Source organism: Choloepus didactylus, chromosome 9, assembly GCF_015220235.1.
Source record: "Choloepus didactylus isolate mChoDid1 chromosome 9, mChoDid1.pri, whole genome shotgun sequence".
NCBI classification, from domain to species: Eukaryota; Metazoa; Chordata; class Mammalia; order Pilosa; family Megalonychidae; genus Choloepus; species Choloepus didactylus.
In genome coordinates this window covers 23,757,948-23,781,759 of record NC_051315.1, presented here as the reverse complement: position 1 = coordinate 23,781,759, position 23,812 = coordinate 23,757,948, and the positions used below count along the sequence as shown (strand labels likewise).

At 36.0% G+C, this 23,812-nt stretch overlaps 1 protein-coding gene across 1 annotated transcript in view; it reads right to left on the bottom strand.

Moving 5' to 3' along the window:
• The window catches only part of UBXN4 (UBX domain protein 4), an 85,787-nt gene that overhangs the window by 1,352 nt on the left and 60,623 nt on the right, over nt 1–23,812 (bottom strand). The window contains exons 7-12 of the mRNA XM_037849322.1: nt 12,370–12,424; nt 11,419–11,583; nt 10,570–10,697; nt 3,633–3,735; nt 1,772–1,903; nt 1,025–1,227 (exon numbers count right to left, since the gene is read on the bottom strand). Of these exons, the coding sequence (XP_037705250.1) occupies nt 1,025–1,227; nt 1,772–1,903; nt 3,633–3,735; nt 10,570–10,697; nt 11,419–11,583; nt 12,370–12,424 (786 nt within the window). The remainder of the gene's footprint in view (nt 1–1,024; nt 1,228–1,771; nt 1,904–3,632; nt 3,736–10,569; nt 10,698–11,418; nt 11,584–12,369; nt 12,425–23,812) is intronic.

Here is a 23,812-nt window from a genome sequence, read left to right as displayed (position 1 = left end):
AATTTCTCTTTATCCCCACCTGAGAAATGTACTATGGATATAACTGGTTTTCCTGCCTAATACTTAAGAAACAAACCAAGATAAAGGTTAAATCAGCCTAATTGCAGAGCTTAGTTAAATCATTGCCTACAGAATCAACAGGACACAAGGCCAGGGATCTCCCTTCTGATGGTAGACAGAGGCAAGATTTTCATTACCTACCAGAGGACTGGTGTGAGGATTTGCTATAAAGGCCTAACAGTTTTACAGTAGTAGGTACATATAATAATAATACTCCTATTTAATTATTACAAAGGAATATAATCTCACCTTCTAGGAAAATATTTCCTGATATATTTCTGATAATTTTAAATATGCACAATCTTAACAAACAGAGGTATGGGCTAAAATGGTCAATGTGGTCTATACTGCTGTACTAACCTTTGATATCTGGAAAAAAATTAGGACCTTTTGGTTAAGGGACTTGACCAAAGTAAATTCACAGAAGGAAACACCATTAAAAAAAAAAAAAATCCAGTTTCCTCAGTTTGATCTTTCTTTGAATGATGAGAGATGACCATCAACCAACAACCAGGATTAAAATTACCTAGAGCACAATGATTCCTCTAAAGAAATTATGCAGGACAACTGTGAGCAATTAATGGAATGAAATCTCTGTTCAGGCAAAACATGGCTAGCAAGAAAGAATTATTTATACCTGGGGGGTGGGGTGGGTGGAATCTGCCTTGTTACAGATACAGAATAAAAACATTCAGTGAACAAAAAAAACCAGAGGTGAAGTTGCTTTACATGGAATAGGTTTTAGAAAGATGGCTGTGAAAACTCAAGTCGTGAGCTTCCCAAGGAGAAGATATGATAACATTTCAGAACGTTGTTTTCTTTCCTCCAAAGTGGGGACTAAGGAAGGGATACACAGAAAGAAAGCAAAGTACCCATAACAAAATTCTTCATTTTGAATAAGGGATAGCCCTTTTGGTATTGGTCATTAACAAAGTATTTCTGCAAATGGGGAAAACACAGATACCTTTTCCCTGAGTTGCCAGATGATGCAGGGTTTGAGGGTTCTGACGATGCTGTTCTCACAGAATTCTGTGCAGGAGGAGGATTACTAAATAAGAAATTGCTAATCAATCTCCAGATGGCAAGGAATGGGTAAAGTACTGCCCCCAACAATGTCCAAATGTCTCCACTAGAAGAGGGTACCACGGATGTAGTTGGTCTTCCTGCCTAGAAAAGAAGGTCCTGTTGACTTTGGTTTACTGCAAGAAGGTAAAATTACCATCTTTTGCTGTTTTTCAAGTGTATATAAACTGCTGGGAACTCCTGGAGCTCTGGCTTTTTAAGGATTAACCACAATATACAAACTAGAAAGTAGTTCTTATTGGTGAAATGAACCACCTATAGTTAAAAAAATTGAACTTTTATAATATAATTAACAACTTCAAGACAACAAGATATAAACTTGCCACTACTGGTCATTTTCTGTACATAAAGTGAAGTGAGGAAAAATAAATTCAAAGTTAATACTATTTATTGCCTCACAAATAATATTAGCAATATGATTATGTAAAGTACAAGATATTGGAATAGAATGAGCTAATGTTTTTGGATAATTTGGATTTTAATTACCCCCAGTACATCTTTTTCTTTCCCTCCCACTAATTCAGAGAAATGATCAAGAATAGAACAAACAGGAATATGAAACCAATAATAATAATAATAATAATAATAATAATAATAAATATATATAGATATACACACACACACATACTGGCAACAATACCACTGAAGCACTTGGGGCAAGTTCCAAATCCAGTAATTTCTTTTTATAGTCTTCCTTGGTAAATTCCCTCCTGGGAAACATGGTAGCTAATGAAAAATTGCCATAAGTGTTGCCAACAGTCTGTAATATAACAATAAATTTTAAAGCTTTTATGAAGATGTTACATTACATACAAAGTGACTGCTTTTATTAAAATTGCCTTAATTTTAAAAGTTCATATAAATATAAATTCGAAAAACATTTTAAAAGGCTCTCTGCTTCAAAAAGTAGATGAAAAGCTATTGAATCCAAATTTTTAAAAGGTTCTATAACTCAAAAATGACTACCAAATAGCAAGAAATATAGTTCCTAAAATCATATAAAGTACATAAACTGAATAAAAATGAGCAATTATTTATTTCCTTAAAGTATGACTGCAGTTCAGTCGTTAGGATTTTCACTATCCTTTGGCAAACTTAAATATAACAAATACACATTTGGATTATAGGTACTTCTTAAAAATCCAGAATAGAACAGTATTTTCTTCATATTTAGAACTTGAGATTTAGCCTCCTCCTAGTCTCAAGGCACAAATGGTTCATAGTCAATCAATACCACATATATAATTGTAGATCCAAGAACCTACACTGGGCAGCATCACCATCACTTTTACAATTTTAAGTAACTGATACTTTTAAAATCTTATAACTGTTTCTTCTTTCCTTAGATGCCAAAGAAAGAGACTAATACCTGTTTTTTGCAATTTTTTTTAAAACTGCTGTCACATACATAACACTATCTTCACTTTAACAGACAGACATCCAAAAATACAAAATTAGGCCACTGTAGTGAAGTGAAGTGAAGGCTTAACAGGACAAATATAATCAAAGATCTCCCCTCTTCACTTACCTGTGGCAAAAATACTAAGAAATAGGCAGTGGGTATCCCATCTTGGGAGGCAAAGGTGAGGCACCAAGACAAAAGAAGAATTAAAGAGGCTATCTAGGCTTGGTTCTAGTATAAAGCTTAGGAAAAAGTTTCTTAAAATAAGTTTTTACATTGTTCAGCCCAGCTCACCAGTGAAGGAAGGCAGCTAGCTTTTCAAGTGTCCTTCTCTTGGGAACTGTTATATGAGGTAAGAGACTAAACAGAGACAAGAAGTCTAGTGAAGAGATCTGAACCCAACACCCTACTTTTAGCCTTGAAGTTATATATGAGAAAAGTACGACTACATATGATAAGCCTAGATCTTCACAGACACCTAATGCCCAGAATCCATTTTGAATAAGAAATCAATCAGAGAATAATGAACTAATTGGAAATTACCCTTACATCTTATTGTCTAAGATAGAATATCTCACATCCCATTCAGATTTTGAGTAAAACCACCTCTGGAAATAAATTCCTGAAGGAAATATTAACTTCCAAGTAAGGATTATTGATTTTTAGGCTTGGACAATAAGTGGAAAAGTGACAAGCCTCAATGTTCTACATAACCCACAGAAAATATGGAGAGAGAGAATCAAAAATTACATCCTGTTATACATGAGTGGGACAAATGCCTCATGTTGGACCTTTGGGAAACTTGCTTTTCACTCCTCCAGCTGAATGAACTAATCAGTAAGAAAAGTTGCCGGAGACTACTGTACAATAACAGCAAATATCCATTTCTGCACAACCAGCAGATAAGCTCTTTCCATTAGGCACTAATACATGACGGAATCTCCAAGATATCCCATAGATGTCTTGTGAGCCCCTTCTGAGGATGTTACAATTTATTCACATTCTTCAAGTTCTGCTTTGAAAATTCACCTCCTACATTTCAATAACCTATCTATTTATCTTTCCCACAATTCAAGACATAATCTACCTGTGCAGCAAACTGCCTTGCCTCTTCTAATGGAGCATCAGAAGGGAACTGATTTGTAAAGGAAGAGCCATCAGGAAGACGGAACTGAATTCTTGCAATAGTGCTATGAAAAAAGAAAATTAAAGTCAGTACAAGTATTTCTATATATTCTCTAACAGTAACATTAAAGGTTAGAGAAAATGGAAGCAAAGATGAACAAAGACTATAGTGTTTTTCCCACAAAGACAAATGTTTTCCATTATATTTTTATTTTTAATAACAGCTTTACGGATATCATTTACATAACAGAAAATTCACTTGTATAAGTATACAGTTCAGTGGTTTTAGTACATTCAGAGTTTTCTGACGATCACCAACCACTATAAAATTACAGAATATTTTATCACCCCAAAAGGAAATCCTGTGTCCACCAGCAATCGCTCCCCATTTCTCCATCCCCCTGCTCCTGGCAACCATTAATCTACTTTCTGTCTCTACGAATTTGTCTATTCTGGACATTTCACATAAATGGAATCATATAATACGTGACTTTCTGTAAATGGCTTCTTTCATTTAGCGTAACATTTTCAAGGTTCATCCATATTGTAGCATCTATCGTTACTTCCTTTTTATTGCTGAATAAGACTCCATTATATGGGACATACCCCATTTTGTTTATCCATTCACCAACTGACAGACATCTGGGCTTTCATCACTTTGGGGCTAATATGAATAATGTAGCTATGAATATTTGCACGCAAATTTTTATGCAGACAAATGTTTTAAATTCTTATGACTCTGTACTTACGAGTGTAAATGCTGGGTCATATGGTAACTCTAATGTTTAGCTTTATGAGGAACTGCCAAACTTTTCCATAGTAGCTGCACCTTTTTACATTCCCATCAATAAAGCACTACAGTTTCAATTTCTCCACATCTTTGCCAATATTTATTATTTTGTTTTTTTAAATAATAGCCATTGTACTGGGTATGAAGTAATATCTCATGGTAATTTTGACTCATTTTTCTAATGGCTGATGATGTTGAACATCTTTTCTTGTACTAATTGGCCTTTTGTATATCTTCTTCAGATAAATGGCTATCCAAGTCCTTAGTCCATTTTAATGGGTTGCTTTTTTATTGTGGCATTGTATAAGTTCTTTATATATTCTGGATATTAAACCCCTAACAAATATTTTTTCCCATTTTGTAGGCTGTCTTTTCACTTTCTTGATAAAGTCCCTTGATTCATAAGAGTTCTGAATTTTCATGAGGCCCTATTTATCTTTTTCTTGTGTTGCCTGTTTTTTCCAAATGAACATTATTATTGTCTTTTATTACAATAAATGTAAGGAGGCTTGCATAAAAAATAGGTAATAGATGGCAACTAGAAGTCAATAAACTTCAAAGATCTGGACGTTAAAAAACATACTCCTAAATAATCAGTGGGTCAAAGAAGAAATTGTAAGAGAAAATTGCTAAATATCTAGAAACGAATGAAAATGAAAATAAAACATATCAAAACTTATGGGATCATGAATGAGGCCACTATAAACATCGGTTTACAAATGTCTGTCTGTGTCTTAGCTTTCAGTTCCTCTGGGTATATATCTAGCAATGGAATGGCTGGATCATATCACAATTTTATATGTGGCTTCCTGAGGAACTGCCACACTGCCTTCCAGAGTGGCTGTACCATTCTACATTCCCACCAACAGTGAATGAGTGTGCCTCTTTCTCCACATTCTCTCCAGCACTTGCCATTTTCTGGTTTTTTTTTTTTGGATAATGACCATTCTGGTAGGTGTGAGATGGTATTTCATTGTGGTTTTGATTTGCATTTCCCTGATAGCCAGTGAAATTGAGCATCTTTTCATAAGTTTTTGAGCCATTTGTATTTCCTCTTCAGAAAAGTATATATCCATGTCTTTTGCCCATTTTTAAATTGGGTTGTCTTTCTCTCATTGAATTGTAGGATCTGTTTATATATTCTGGATAGTAAACCCTTATCTGATATGTGGTTTCCAAATATTGTCTCCCATTGCACAGACTGCCTTTTTACTTTTCTGACAAAGTCCTTTGATGTACAAAAGTGTTTAATTTCCAGGAGATCCCATTTATCTTTTTCTTCTTTGCTTGCTTGTGCTTTAGGTGTAAGGTTTAGGAAACCATGCCCTATCACAAAACCCTTGAGATATATCCCTACATTTTCTTCTAAAAGTCTTATGCTCTTAGTGCTAATGTTTAGAGCCTTAATCCATTTTGAGTTAATTTTTCTATAAGGTGTGAGAAAGGAGTCCTCTTTCATTGTTTTGGATATGGCTATCCAGTTCTCCAAACATCATTTATTGAAGAAGCTGCTGTGTCTGCTAAGACACAAATGGACATTTATAAACTGATGTTTTATAGCAGCATCATTCACAATTGCCAAGAAATGGAAACAGCCCAGATGCCCATCAATGGACGAGTGGATAAACAAACTGTGGTATATACATACAATGGAATATTACACAGCTGTAAGACAGAACAAAGAGGAAGTAGTAGCAACAAACAAGATAAGACTGAACAAAGGTCTATGAATACTGAAACTTTATATAATTATATATACATTTTTGGATGCTGGGATGATGGAATGGCTGGAAGGAGGTCAATGACATGGTGGACCTGTAGTCTATAGTATCCCTTGGGATTTGCTCTATAGCTGCTCGTTGAATTGTGCCTTGAAGGTTTTCACCCTTCTGTATATACCCTGTATTGCATAATAAGGAAAGAACTGAAATTGTGGAACTGTAACACATAACAGTTTTTGAAATTATCTATATGACTGCTTGTTGAGCTGTACATCGAGAGATGACACCTTTCTATATGTATGTTACATTAGTTTACAATAGAGATGGCTGAAGTTGTGGAACTGTGACCCATGACGTGCTTTGATATTTGCTCTCTAACTAGTTGTGAAATCATACATTGAAACTTATCGCCGTTATGTATATATGTTAAAGTACAAAATAAAAAAATGGAAAAAAAAAAACACACACTAAAAAAGAAAGGGAAGGACACAGATAACACAAAGTGCCATAAAGAAATAAAGACCTCCAGCGAAGGTAATTACATGGGTAATTATAAATGCCAGTACTATTATGCTGCATTTTTGGTATGTAACCACATTTTTTTTTTTTTACCTCTTACAAGTTCTAAAATGCAAATGCATATAAAAGCAAGGATAAATCTATGGTTCTGGACACAAAGCATAAAGATGACAAGAAAAACAAAAATTTGGGGGGGACAGAAAGGTATGGGAACATAGATTATACACGTCATTGAAGTTATGTTGGTATCAAATCAAATGACACTGTTTAGACTTAGGATGTTAAATTTCAGCCCCAAGGTAACCACAAGAAAAAAAGATCTGAAAAATATAAAATAAGGTTATTAAATGAAAAATATACTGTACACAGAGAGACTCAAAATGGTTCACTATAAAAGCTCAAATAAAAACAAGAATAGGTGGTACTGGAAGAATTTAGGGAAAAAAGGGTATAAACTTAAAATAGTCAAGTAACAAAATGGCAGAAGAAAGTCCTGCATTATAGCATAGTTACTTTAAATGTAAATCAATCAAACTCCTCAGTCAAAAGGCAGAAATTCGCATAATGGATAAAAACACATGCCCCCAACTATTCCATTTGGTGTATGGAAAAGTTTTTGTAATGAATGTTGGTGATAATAGAACAACACTGTGAAGGTAATTAATACCACTGCATCATATACTTGAAAAATGGTTAAAATGGGAAATTTTATGTTGTATATATGTCACCAGAGTGAAAATAAAAAAATTAAAACCTGTAGTACTTTACAACACAAAGAGTGAACCATAATGTAAACTATGCACTGTCCTCAATAATATAATTATGGTACTGGTTTATTAATTGTAACAAAAGTCCCATGAATTGTAATTACGGCAAAATGACAATAATAGGGAAAACTGTATACAGTTGTGGGAGTGATATATGCAAATTCTGTGCTTTCTGCATGATTTTTCACAAACCTACCATTACTCTAATAACAAAAAAGGAGGGAAAAAAGAAAGCAAGTTAAAATGATTTAAAATAAAGCCAACTGATCATAAATGTAATGGTTTATTTCTGGACACTTAATTCTACTGGTATAGTATACATCTATCCTATGGCACTATCACACTGTCTGGATTACTCTAGTTTTGTAGTAAGTTTTGAAATCGTCAAGTTCAAGTCCTCAAACTTTGTTCTTTTTCAAAATTGTCTTTGCTATTCTTGCTTGGCCTTTTGCATCCACATATGTGTTATGATCAGATTGTCAATCATGCAAAAGAATCAGTTACACACTATGCTCAACTCTGATGCACCCCAGCAGGTAGTTTGTGCTGATGGAAGTGCTCCTTAAGGGGGCATTACTTGATTTTTTGTGGGACTTGGAGGCTGCCATTGGTAAAAGGTATTTGCATTTGATTATTCAAGGAGAGAGAGAAGAGATCAGCAGCAGCCTTCAGTTATGAAATTGAGCATCTCCTTTCTGGGATTCACTCTGACTTCTTAGAGTTTCCAGTGTTATTTTGTCCCTTTGTTCTATGGGTTTAAAACCTCAGAAGTTTCATTTTAGGGAAAGGCCAGTTTTCGCATCAATCAAAGTTTCATCAATTCTGGAAAACCACTAGCTAGTTCTGACCTATGGAATATGCATGCCCACAGGCACAAGGTTCTTCCAATTGGTGGAAACTATGCAGTGAAAATATTCAACCTATAAACATGAGATGTGTTTATATGCTTGGGGCAGACACATCCATGCTTGCATATGCAGTTTAGTTGGTCTTATTTATCTACTTAAGAGTTGCACCTGTGTGCCTTTATTCAGATTTTTCCAACTAGTTTCCTCTCAACAGACTTATTTCCAAATGACTCAATGGCTAATGCCATTAATGAATTGATGTAGGTCGTTGAAGAAAGATGAGTTACTCCTCAGCAACACTGACTTCCCTCAACACTTAACATGCCAGTTGTGGATTTCAGGGAATTCATCTTGCTATATTAGGCTGTTGATGCAATTTGCTTTTATGGTCCTAATGAAGCTAGTATGCTGTTTTATGAATACTTTACTAACCACAACCATCCAACTAAAAGGGATATCAGGACAACTTGAAACCAAAGATCATATTTAAAACAACGGAAAATAGTTTCCCAAGTCTAATATACTCTTGAATCATGAAAAGCTTTATTTAGCAATGATGTAGTTATTTTTAACTTCCAGGAAATAATCTGAACTAAAAGATTTTTTTCCTAATTATAAAATAGTGTTTAAGGCCTCATAGTGGGGACATATGTGACGAACATTGTGGATACCGAAGAAAAATTTTTAACACATTCAGAATGATGTTTCAGCATTTTAAAACTTTTAATCTTTACTAATTGTCTTTTTCAGTATAAAAGTAGCACTTTACCAAGAAGATTGGCCATGAAATGATAAATATTTTATCAGTTACATTTTTATTTCTTTTGAATTGTATGTATTTTAGAGTAATATGAGCTTTTCTGATAAACTGTATTGAAGAAATCTCCACTACCTTGAAGTTCCACAAGATGAAGAATACTTATATTCTCATATGTGCATTTAAGGCATTTTTTTTAGCTATATGAAAAATAGATGTATTCTCTGATGTATTTTGTTGATATCAATCTGAATTTTTTCATGTTCTTTGCTATTTTGAGTTCCATTATAAATTCATGAATAAAGTCAGTAGCACAAAAAAAAATCATCTACAAATATGATAGATTGCGATCAACCTATAAATCAGTTTGGGTATTATTAACATCTTAACAACATTAAGTCCTCTCACTTAGACCTATAAAGATGGAATATCTTTCCATTTATTGAGACTTAATTTTTTCAGCACTGTTTTATAGTTTTCAGAGTCCATGTCCTACAGCACTTTTGTTAAATTTATTTCTAAGTATTATAACACATTTTGGAAAATAGTTTTTTAAAAGTCATTTTTCTGATTACAAAAGTTAATGCTTTTAAACTGTCCATTATGGAAAATGCAGAAAAGCAAAGAGAGAAAAATAAACATTAACTATAATCCAACTAGCAGGATGTATAGAAATCTGATTTTTTTTTTTTAAGTCTTTGCAACACATTTTTGTTTTGGGAATTTCCTCTCCTCTGCTACATGTCATTCTATTCTGGTATGATTATCACTCACATTTCTGTCACCTCCTTCACCATGAGGATGGGCAGAGAGCCCATACAGCGGACCCAGTGATTAATCTGGCAGTGTCCACAAGACCCAATTAAGGCTAAGCAGAATTCTCTGCAGTGACTGATAATGGGCTTTGAAAGAAACAGGATTAATCTTTTCTCCTTTGGATGATGAGAGCAAGATCCTGAAGGTGCCAGAAGGCCCTAAACTTTCCTGACACCATGTAGAGTGTTTTATGAGAATTAAGCAAAAACAGAAGGAACCAAGGTGGAAAGGGGTGGGGGGGAGGTGGGGGGGGGAAGAAGTCCTAATAACATCCTAAAGATCCCTATATCTAGGTAACCTAACCAAATTCACCTGTGGATTGCCCAATGGTAGAACCAATGCATTCCCATCCTGCTTAATCATATTTGAATTGGTATTCTGACATTTACAATACAGGATTCTAACACACATAAGATAATTAGTATAATCATTTTGGAACATGTACTTTCTTCTTTTGAAAACAGATTTTTATGCCCTTTTAAAAGGTATTTAGTACTGTTATATTCAATTCAATGAAATGAATTCATATTCAATGATAAACACTATTGGCAGCTGCCACACTAGTCAATTACATCCTTGAATTGACTATGCCATATATTATTGCTAAAAAACAGACCACCACAACCATTGTTCTCCTCAGCCCCCATTTACACATAGATGTCTTAGCATGAAATAAAGTACCTTCTTTCTCTTGCATAAGATTCCCTCTTGACTTCCATTTCTGTCTGTTTGGCCAGCAAGGCAGCAGATTTAGCAATGTTTACTTCTTCCTTTGTTTTTGCAAAACGAGCAGCCCTCTCTGCACGGTCCTTTAAAACAAGTGTGGGCACCAATTATCTTTCACTGCCAGAATGACCTATTCACACATTTCCAAACACAAGTTAAGAAACAAAAACAGATAAGCACAAAATTCCTTAAAGTTATTTGTGAACAATAGTTTATCATTCTGGATCTGGTATTTTTGGTTTAACCAACTGTCAGGGGCCTGAAGTTATTACTAAACATTCAAAGAACTGATTTGGCACACAAACAAGGTCTGGCACATAGTAGATGAGCAATAAATATCTGCTGAATGAACAAATGAGGAAACGATATTGAGGCAGGTATGGTTTTCATACGTATTACAACTGCTTATTCTAGAAGCAATTTTTGCAAAACCATGCTAAGCCTCAGTGATGTGTCTCAATCCTTTGAATGTCACACAAAAGTGTTTTCGTTTCTAAAGGGGACTGCTAGGTAGCCAGTTCTTAGCTTGTTTTCTACAGAGATGCTGAAAGCAATCTTCTGACTACTTTGATAAAATTCAATACATAACATGGAGAAAAATTACTTTGCAAAAAAAATCGAAAGAGTCAAACTGTATCTTAACTCAATGCACAATTTCTAATAAAAGGAAGCTGAAAATCAGTACTCTGAGTCAATTAAATCTACTATTTTTGTGTACACTGTCTTATAGTAAATCAAAGCCACTATGCAAGAGAAAACAATTGTGCAAATGTCCTGGGGTAAAGCACTAAACATAATACTCACCAATGCGATCTGCTGTTTTATACGCTCTCGAGCTGCCCTATCTTCAGCCTTTTCTCTGTTTCTTTCCTCTAACATTCTTTTTGTTAATTCTTCCTCTTGCTTTCTTTTATAATCCAACATTTCTTTTCCAGTTTTCCTCCTCTCAATTTCCTTCTTAATCTCTCTCTGAATAAAAGAGAAAATAAGTCCTATGAGCTAAAAACATAATTTGATAGTATGATCCAGATATTATTTTGAATGTAGGCAAAACTGATTATAGGGATCAGCTAAAAGAATAAAACAACATCTTAAAATGTAAGGGTCTTAGTAGAGAGTTTATTAACAGCATGGTTAATGGCCCCATGTCTATCAATTTATGAATTTCTGCAAATAGATCTGTTAAGATTATGAGGTGGTTGGTATAATTTGAAAGCAAGTAAAATTACAGATCTTTGTTTTTTAAGATGAATATATTACTGTCCAAAGCCAATAAGGCAATCATTTAATTGGCCTGAAGAAATGATAATCTTCCTATATTAAAACTCCAGAGAGATGAGGCACTTTAGGTATACATGGTGAGGAAAATGAACAGTGAGCTACAATACAGCAAATTGAGAGAAAAAACCTCAGCAAAATTTCTATGTATTTCTTTTTCAGAAAAAGGAACTAAAAATTTGATCTTGTGCCTCAAACCAAAAAATTATAGCTCAGCCCCTTGATTCTTGGTGGAAACGAAATCAATGCAGTGGGAAAGATCCAATCAATGCAGTGGGAAAGATCCAATCGATTCCTAACAATTTACAAAAAGAATGTAAAAAATATACACCATGATCCTACAAAAGACAACAGATAATTCTCTTTTACAAATCTGCAACTTAGGAAGCTATCATAGGTCTGTCAAATTGAATAGAACAATCAAACAATCCTTTACATATTGGAAGAGTAAAACAATGCTAAGTACATGAATACTACCTGTTCTTCTTCTTTCCTTTTCTCTTCTCTCCTTTCTTCAAGTTTTTTGGTTAGTCTGTGTTTAAAAAAAAAAAAAATACACTACTGAGACTTCATACTAATACATTTAGGAGCTTTTTTTAAGTAAAAGCAACTGGAAAAATGTAGACACCAATGTCTACTGGAGGCATAGCACAACTTAATCTGCCCCATCCCTGATCTGCAAAGCTATATATGAGTCAATGGGCGCTCATCAGAAGCCTAATTTCATCTCTAAGTGCTTTACCTCCTACCTAACCTTTACCTTTCCACTTTCTTTGGGCTGGTGTATCTGATACTGATTTTAAAATATACAAATGAGTTTTCAAACAAATATATATATTAGTAACTTAGAAATGCCTTATTCCTTACATAGACTTAAATAGCAATCTAACACAAATTTGTCAGAAATAAATTAAAAAAAAACAAAACAAAACTATTAATACCAAACTATACTAATCTGGTTCCCAACTGTAAGAAGTTCATCAATCAGAAATTAATGTTGGGAGACTTCTGGGAAGATGGAAGAGTAGATGAGGCGGAACAAGCTTCTTCTCTGTCAGAGTAACTAGAAAGGGGCTGGAGGACACTGGGGACCGTGGTTTCAGGCTGTGATCAGCCAAAGAGGTCCCCCACAGTTGAAGGAGTGGACACCAACAAAAACAGAGGAGAGACGGTGGCTGGAGGGAGGCGGTGAGTACGTTCCTTGTCCAGACCACCCTCCCAGCCCCTAGGCTGGCAGAAGCAAAACCCTACTGGGCAAGGGAGTGAGCAGTGGCTCTCCACTACTGTCCACCTACCTTGTCAGTTTGCTGGGGGGTGACCCTGCACAGCCAGACAGCGGGGAGCTCCCATGAGGGAACCCAGAGACGCCATACCAGTGATTGCGAGTCCCTCCCATACCCAGAGACTAGTGGGCACAAGGCAGGCAAAGAACTGGCAGGCAACGCCCACATCCCACCTGCGGGGTGCCCTGGATCAGGCTCCAAGCCTACCTGCTCAGGGCCCACAATGCAGTCCCAGGACCAGGATTCCCCACAGCACATGGAGATCTGGTGCACTGATTGGTTCCCCACCCAATTTGGACTCTGCCCACCACAAGAAGTTCATGGAAGACCTACTTGAGAGCACCACCTGCTAGTAAGTTATGGAAACTGCACTCAAGCAAGCTATGCCTTGAGGGCACCATCTGCTGGTAGGCTAGGGAAACTGCACTCCAGCAAACCAAATTATATATAAATGCTCAATTCTGCACTTCCCAAAATAACCCTATCAAGATAAGCAAATCCCCTGAAGCCAGCAAAAAATTACAAAGCAATTGAAGGATACAGAAAATATGAATAAGCCAAATGAACAAATTAAAGAGCTGGAAGAGACAAATAATTTGGAGTGATTAGTCAAAGAAGTACCCATAAATATCAATATTATGGCTCAGGATATTAAAGGACATAAAAATGACCCTAGAAGAGCATAAAGAAGAATTTTCAAGGGTAAATTAAAAAATAGCAGCTCTAATGGAAATAAGATACTGTTGATCAAATTAAAAATATTCTTGAGACATATAATACCAGATTTGAAGAAGTAGAGGAACAAATTAGCGACCTTGATGACAGAGTAATGGAAAGTGAAAGCACAAAAGGAATGGTGAAAAAAATAAAAAAATCTGAAATGGATCTCAGGGAAATGATGGATAACATGAAGCGCACAAATGTAAGAATCACTGGTGTTCAGATATGTTGATGAATTCAAAGGTATGGTAATGGATAGGAGTGATGGTTGTTTGTTAATGGGATTATTCTAAGTTTCAGAGCTGTACTCCAAGGCAAATAGGAATGAAAGGGGTTGTTTAAAGGCATGTTTCTCACAGATCAGCACCACAAATACAGAAACTTAAATTCTTCAGAGTGCTCCTATGCCAGCTAAGTCCCAAAACCCAGAGGCAACAGCCTCTTCAAGAACATCAACTAGATGTGTCCCCTTTGCTCATAAGGTTGACACCCCTTTTCAACATGAACAGGTTACAGTGGTCACTGCCTACACATCCCAAAAGGTAGGGAAAGTGATTAGACTAGAGGAAAGGGTAGCAACAGACAAGATGGAATTTAACAAAGGATTATGAATACTGAATATTTATATAATTTTCTTTTCCTTAATTGCTAGGGTATTAGAATAGTTAGAAGGAAAGAATTGAAATGGTGGAACTGTACCCATAGCATCCTTTGAAATTTGTTCTATAGCTGCTTGTTAAATTGTAATTTGAAAGCTGTACCTTTTTATATACATGTTAAATTTCACAATAATGAAATAACTGAAACTATGGTACTATAACTCATAATAACTTTGGAAATTTCCTATATATGCATTTGTTAGACCATACTTTTAAAGACTTTACCTTTTTGTACATGTTATATTTCATAAGGAAATAACTGAAACTGCAGAATTATAACTTATAATATTCTTTGAAATTTGCTTACTAGTTAAATTACACCTGGAAGGTTAACACTTTTATGTATATATGTTATATTATACAATAAAAATATGATGAAAAATTAATGTTAGAACAAAACTGAAACTTCAGAAATAGACACATACATCTATTGCCAACTTATTTATCTTTAATACAATTTTATGGGCAATATATTCACACACTATATAATCCATCCAAAGAATACAATCAATGGTTCCCAGTATCATCATATAGTCATGCATTCACCGTCACAATCAATTTTAGAACATTTTCATTACTCCAAAATAAAGAAAAAAATAAACATAAAAAAGAACACCAAAAACATTCCATATCCCTTATTCCCCCATATTATTTACATATATTTTTTGTCTTTATTTATTTACTCAGGTGTATATACGCTGGGTAAAGGGAGTGTCAGTCACAAGGTTTTCACAATCACATGGACATACAATAAAAGCTATATATTATACAATCATCAAGAATCAAGTCTATTGGATTAAAGTTCAATAGATTTTGGTATTTCCTTCTAGCTATTCTAATACCCCAGAAACTAAAAAGGAATATCTATATAATGCATAAGAGTAATCTCCAGAATGACCTCTTGACTCTATCTGACATCTCTTAGCCACTGAAACTTTATTTTATTACTTTCCCCCTTTTGGTCAAGATGGCATTCTCAATCCCACAATGCCAGGGCCAGGCACATCCCTAGGGGTCATGTCCCACATAGGAGGAGGGTAGTGAGTTTATTTGCAGAGTTGGCTAAGACAAAGATGGCCAATTTATTTTTGATAAGAGTGCTAAGTACATGCAGAGGGGAAAGAATAGTCTCATCAAAAAATGATACTGGGAAAACTGGATAGGCAAATGAAGAAGAATCAAGTTAGAACCCTACCTCACACTGTATACAAAAATTAACTCAAAATGGATCAAGGACTTAAATATATTTAAGACCTTAGAAGATAACATAAGGGAAAACTTTGTGACCTGAGATTTGCCTATGAATTAGATACTACAGCAAAAACATGAGCAACAAAAGAAACGATAAATTTGATTTAATCAAAATTAAACATTTGTGCACCAAAGGAAATTATCAAGAAAGTGAAAAAACAATCTATAGAATGGGAGAAAACAGTTTCAAACCATATATTGGAAAAGGGTTTCAATATCCAGAATATATAAAGAACTCCAACAACTCAACAACAAAAAGACAATCCAATTTTAAAATGGGCAAAGGACTTGAACAGACATTTTCTCCAAAGAAGGTATACAAATGGCCAATAAACAGAAGAAAAGCTCAACATCATTAGCCATTAAGAAAACAGAAATTAGAACTACAATGAGATATGACATCACACAAAGAATGGCTATTATTAAAAAAAAACAAAAATAAACAAAAATAAACACTGAAGAGGATGCAGAGAAATTGGAACTCTAGTGCATTGCTGGTGGGAATGTAAAATGGTGTAGCCACTGCGGAAAGCAATACGGTGGTTCTTCAAAAAGTTAAATGAAGAATTACAATTTGACCTGGCAACCCCTTTTCTGGGTATATACACAAAAAGAGCAAAAACAGGGTTATAAACAGATACTTGTACACCAATCTTTATAGCTGCATTATTCACAACAGTCAAAGTCTGGAAACAATCCAAGTGTCCATCAACAAATGAATCAATAAACAAAATGTGGTACATACACATAATGGAATATTATTCTGCCGTAAGAAAAAATTATGAGTTATGAGACTTGCTTCAACATGGGAGAAGTCTGAAAACATTATGCTTTATTGAATCAGCAAGAAATACAAGAACAAAATATTTACAAAATCACTTATAAGAGATGACTAGAAATAGCAAATTCAGAGATAGGAAGCAGATTAGGAGTTACCATGGGAGAGGGAATGGGAGAAGGGTAGTGCTTACTGAAAAAAACAAAACAAAACAAAACAAAAACACCAGAGAAGAGGTCTGGGAAAAACCAAAAACCAATGTTTCTGGAATTAGGATGGCTGCACAATTTTGTGAATATACCAAAACCAGTGAATTACACACTTTTAAACAGTGAATTTTATCACATGAATTATCTCTAAATTAGAGAAAAAATATAAATAATGGTACTTTTTAATGTGGATTGGGTTACACATGTGTAAGCACTTGTTAAAACTCAGCTGAATAACTTGTGCCTGAAAGCAAGTGAGTGCTCAAAGAATCAAGGGACATGTCAAAAGAACAGAAGAGCCAGCATTAAGGGGATTCCACTAGCCAAATTTGGGGCAACTGTAGCACCAAGAAGAATAGTAAAAGTAACGGATTAAAACACAGTAGAAAGGTCAAGACCACATCAACCAGGTGACATCATCAACATGGCAATGTAAACAGCTACTGACCACTTCTCCCTATATATTCCGCAAAAAAGAAGGATAACCCTGACTTGTTCGGAGCTCTGGAGGAGGGTATGGATGGGAAAAGGAACCTACAAATGCCAAAGTGAAGAAGAAGGGAGCTATCAGAAATGGAAATGCCAGCATATAGATTGTGGTGGTGAATGCATATATATATATATATATATATATATATATGATTATACCAGGAACCACTAATTGTTTACTTAGGATGGAATGTTAAAAAAAATAAGAGGAATACAAGAGCTGAAGAAAATGTGGAGAGAGGGATGTACTTATTCACTGCTGATGGAGAAGTAGAATGGTACAGCCCATGTGGAGGGCAGTATGGTGGCTCCACAGGAAGCTAAGTATGGGGTTGGCATATGGTCCTACAACTCCATTATTGGGTATATACTTGGAAGAACTGAGAGCAGGGGCATGAATGGACCTTTGCACACCAGTGTTTATGCCAGTAGTATTCACAATTCGCAATGGATGGAGATGGCCTAAGGGCACACTGACTGTTAAACAGAATGGTGAACTGTGGTGTACACATACAATGGAATATTGAGCAGCTGCAAGAAGAAATGAAGTTGTGAGGTATGCAACTAGGTAAATGGACCTTGAAGACTGTATGTTGCATGAAATAAGCCAGAAACAAAAAGACAGACATAACACCTCATAATATAGAACAACTATAATGTGCAAACTCTGAGAATTAATATGAGAACATAGGCTATCAGTGGCATGCTTACTGTAATGGTCCCTAGATTATAAGCTCTTTCAACAGGTATATCTATTCTTGAGTTTTAAGTTATTTCTAGATTCTGAGATGCTGAGATCTTGTGTATAACCTGGTCAGTCCCCAGAACTTTGGGTATCTGTGTGACACCTGAGACTCAGAGCTAGAGTTCAGCAGCTATGAATGTGAACATTAACACTGTCCCATACAGCAAATGTTAAAGAAGCTGAAAAAGAGATCAAATTTCAATTAGAGTTATGGACGAAATGGCCTTGGTTAGGAATAAGGTAAATCAGACTAAAGGGTAAAGGATAATATTGACTATATTTTAAAACTTCAACTTTCGTGAAAGACCAAAGGTAGAGATGCTTATTTGGTAGAAAATCTTTATTTTCTGTAGTACATTAGATAATTTAACTTGTAGGGTCAGTTTATTCAAACACCATAATTACATGGAAAACTCTGAGTAGGGAGTGAGATCTGGTTGGTTTGTACAGATTAGTGTGAAGCCCCAATACTTCCCAGAGTAATTTGGGCAGAGGATAAAAAAGAATTTGAAAAGTCCCCTTCAGGGACTAGAGAAAAATGTAGAACTACTAATCTTCCCCACCTGGGGAATTCATGATATTCTCACAAGCACTGGGGACTACCAGTTTAGGCCAAGCCCTTGATCTTCGGGCTTGCCCTTATGAAGCCTGTTACTGCAAAGGAGAGGTTAAGCCTGCTTATAATTGTGCCTAAGAGTCACCCCTAGAGAATCTCTTTTGTTTCTCAGATGTGGCATCTCTCTCTAAGCCAACAGGACAGATGGACTTGCTGCCCTCCCCACTATGTGAAATGACTTCAAGGGGTATAAATTTCCCTGGCAACATGGGACATTACTCCTAAGGATAAGTTTGGACCTGGCATCATGGGATTGAGAAAGCATTCTGAACCAAAAGGGGGAAGAGAAATGAAACGAAGTTTCAGTGGCTAAGAGATTTCAAATGGAGTTGAGAGGTCTTTCTGACGCATTATACAGACATCTCTTTTTAGTTTTTAGTGTATTAGAATAGCTAGAAGGAAATACCTGAAACTGCTGAACTGCAACCCAACAGCCTTGATTCTTGAAGACGAGTGTATAAACTATATAGCTTATATGGTGTGACCATGTGATTGTGAAAACTTTGTGGTTCATACTCCTTTTATCTAGTGTATGAACAGATGAGAGAAAAAAATGGGGACAAAAAAAGTAAATGAATAATAGCATGGGATGGGAGGGATGGGATGTTTTAGGTGTCCTCTATTTTTATTATTATTTTTCTTTTTGTTACTTTTTTTGGAGTAATGGAAATGTTCAAAAATTGATTACAGTGATGAATACACAACTATATGATAACGTGAACAATGACTGAACACTGGATGATTTTATGGTATGTCATTATATTATCAATAAAATTGCAAGGAAAAACAAAAAAAAGATCACATCATTTTCCCTGCTTGGAAAGCCCAGGTGCTCCCTTTTACACGACCACTTTGCTCAACAGAAGACTACAGAGCACACCGGGAAATCACCCACCTTCCTGCCCTGCCACTTCCCGCTCTGACTCTGAAGTACCAAGGACTTGGTGGAGTCACTGGAAAGGACTGCAGAGGCAAGAACCACCTGGACCCCGAGAGGCCTGAGGACATGACTCTGATATTGAGGTTGGATGGCATTGGGGGAGATACTCTGATAATCTTGTGAATGCACGCCGGCCAAAAAGTATTCATCAAAGATATTAAATGGCATAACTCATAACCTCGAAACAAACAAACAAACAAACAAACAAACAACAGTAAAGGACACATAAAAGGTCTTACTGCTGAGGGGAGTATGAACTGGCATGACTACTTGGAAAACTGTTTGGCCAGTACCTATAACTTAAAAATCTCCATTTCTAGATATCTCAAAAGAAATACATACATTCAACAAGACACATGTGAAAATGTTCACAGCAGCCCTATTATTAATAGCCCAAAACTGAAAACAATTTAAATATCCGTCAATGGTAGAATGGATAAGTTATGGTATAGCCAAAAAGACAAAATACAAAGAGACTGTTTCAACTTCTGTCACATGCAACAACACAGATGAGCTTCACAAATACAATACTGAGCAAAAGAGCTGAATTGCAAAAACAGTACCTGTGGTATGACTCCATTAAAAAGTTCAAACAAGCAAAACTAATCTATGGTGTTGGATTCAGGATAGTGGTTTTATCCTTGGACGGGAAGCACTAATTGAGAGGGGCCCTAAGAAGAAATCTACGGCACTGGTAAAAAAAAAGTGGGGGGATGAAAGATGAGGGGAGGTGTATCAAAGCTCTTCTATACACATGAATATTAGCTAATAAATGAAGATGGAATAAATACACTAGAAATAAAAATCACCATTTTATAATGACAACGAAATAACTGACTCAGATAAAAATGGATGTGCTTGCAAAAGAATAACATTGAACCCCTACCTCAAACCATACACAAAAATCAACTAAAATGGATCAGAGGGGCTAAATCCATAAAACTCTTACAAGAAAACATAGGGGTATATCTTCATGACCTTGGATTGGACAAAGGATTCTTAATATATGACAACAAAAATCTGAACAACAAAGAAAAAATAAATTAGACATCATCAAAATTAAAACAAACTTTTGTGTTTCAAAGGACACCATCAAGAAAGTGAAAAGATTACCAAAGAATGGAAGAAAATAGCTACATGTCATCTTATCTGATAAAGGACTTGCATATAGAATACATGAAGAACTCCTACAACTCACTAATAAAAGACAAATAACCCACTTAAAAAATGGGCAAAGGATCCTAATAGACATTTCTCAAAGGAAGATATCCAACTGGCAATGACAATATACTCAACATCATTAGTCATCAGAGAAATGCAAATCACAACCACAATGAGATACCACTTCACACCTACTAGGAAGGCTAAAATAAAAATGATAGGAACAAGTGTTGATGAAGATGTGGAGAAAGTGGATCTTTGCCAGTGGGAATATAAAAATGGTCCAGCCGCCTTAGAACACACTCTGACCCAGCAATTCCATGCCTTGGTATTTATCTAAGAGAAATGAAAACATATGTCCACACAGAAACTTGTACATGAATGTATAGTGGCATTATTCACAACAGCCAAAGGGTAGAAGCAATCAAATGACCATCAGTGGCTCAATAAACACAATGTGGCATATCCATTCAATGGACTAATATTCAGCCATAAAAAGGAATGAAGCACATCTATGACATGGATGAACTCTGAAAATATTAGCCTAAAAAAAGCCAATTACAAAATACCATATTATATGATTCTATTCATATGAATATCTAGAACAGGGAAATCTATAGAGACAGAAGGTAGGTTAGTGGCTGGTTAAAGCTGCAAGGGTGGGGATGGGTGGGTTGGGGAAAGGGAGGTGATAAATTTAAAGATAGACAGTTTGTGAGGCAACAAAAATGTTGTAAAATCACTGTGGAGATAGGTGCACCTATTTGTGAAGATACTAAAAACCATCGGCTTGCATACTTTATACGGTTAACCAAATGGCATGTGAATTATATCTCAATGAAGTTGTTTCTTTTAAAAAAAAAAAATCAATGGATTCAAAATCACTGGTTCTGAGTTTCAAAGGAACAGAATATTCACCGTTGCAAAGTATCACTCATTACTTATTAATTAGAAAGAGAAAACAGTGGCTTTATAATGGAAAAATCTGACAGACACCTTAATCTTAACCAAATGATCAAACAATTTTACTAATAATGAATATACCTGATATCAGCTGTTCTTGATGTAACGAGAAAAGACAAAACACTCCCTGGGTACTGTTCTTACCAAAGTTTAATCTAGATCAACTAATGATGGAACGAAAGACTATACCAAATGCTACTGTGGAAACAACTAGTCTAGACTCTTAAAAAAAAAAAAAAGCAAACATCTTGAAACATAAAAACAAAAACAAAACAAAAGTGAATAAATAAAAAGAAATCGGAGCTCGGGCAAGATGGCGGCATAGAGAGGAGTGGAAGCTAAGTAGTCCCCCTGGAACAACTACAAAAAACCAGAAACAACTAGTAAATAATCCAGAATAACTGCGGGGGGACAAACGAGACCATCCACTCATCATACACCAACCTGAATTGGGAGGAATGCCCGAGAACACAGCATAAAATCTGTAAGTAAAACCTGCAGAACCAGGTTGGGAGACCCCCTCCCCCATAGCCCGAGCTGCAAAGCCTCATGGTGCCAGAGAGAAGCTTCCTCCCAGCAAGCGAATACAGCTCAGCTGAGCTCCAACTGGGGTTTTAAGTAGCGAGTATGAACTGCTCACTACAGGTACGCAGCCCCAAAAAAACAGACAGAGGCTTTGGGTGATGACTGACCTGGGAGAGCCGGAGGGTTCCCTTGGACTGGGTCTGAAGGGGACTATCTGTTTCTTTTTTGGCTCAGTGGAGAAAGCCCCAGTCATTTTCAGTTTCCAGGGCTGTGACTCTAGGAAGGGTGGAGACACCACAAGCAGAGAGCGAGACCATTGAAATGCTAATGACCTCCACCTGAGGGGTCTGTCTTCTCTAGGAGGAAAGGGGTGGGGCCCTTTCCATTCAGAACCAGACCCCAGAGCCTGGGGGAACACAGCCATACCTCCTCACACCAGTCAAGAATTATAGGCTGACAGGCATCACCTGCTGGGCAGAAAAGCACAGTGACCCGAGGCATCACAGGGTGGAGCAATTTTCTAAGACACACCGGCAGGGAAACCAGATACTGAATATTTCTTCCCTCTGGGACCTGAGCCTGTTCTGGTCTGGGAAAACCTGATTTGGATAACCAAGGAAACCATGCCTAGACAACAGAAAATTACAACCTACACTAAGAAAAAAAAGTTATGGCCCAGTCAAAGGAACAAACGTACACTTCAACTGAGATACAGGAATTTAAACAACTAATGCTAAATCAGTTCAAAAAGTTTAGAGAAGATATTGGAAAAGAGATAGAGGCTGTAAAGGAAGCACCGGACATGTATACGGCAGAAATCAAAAGTTCAAAAAACCTACTAGTAGAATCTATGGAAATGAAAGGCACAACACAAGAGATGAAAGACACAATGGAAACATACTACAGCAGATCTCAAGAGGCAGAAGAAAACACTCAGGAACTGGAGAACAAAACACCTGAAAGCCTACACGCAAAGGAGCAGATGGAGAAAAGAATGAAAAAATATGAGCAACATCTCGGGGACTCAAGGATGAAACAAAGTACAATAATGTACGTATCATTGGTGTCCCAGAAGGAGAAGAGAAGGGAAAGGGGGCAGAAGCTATAATAGAGGAAATAATTAATGAAAATTTCCCATCTCTTATGAAAAACATAAAATCACAGATCCAAGAAGCGCAGTGTACTCCAAACAGAAGAGATATGAATAGGCCTACGCCAAGACACTTAATAATCAGATTATCAAATGTCAAAGACAAAGAGAGAATCCTGAAAGCAGCAAGAGAAAAGCAATCCATTACATACAAAGAAGCTTAATAAGAACATGTGCGGATCTCTCAGCAGAAACCATGGAGGCAAGAAGGAAGTGGTGTGATATATTTAAGATAGTGAAAGAGAAAAACCACCAACCAAGAATCCTGTATCCAGCAAAGCTGTCCTTCAAATATGAGGGAGAGCTCAAAATATTTTCTGACAAACAGACAATGAGAGACTTTGTTAGACACTTGACATTGGTGGTATTGTCTGATTCTTTATTCTACTTTGATTTAAGGTTATTTTTCCTTTTGCTGCTTCCTAGCTGTC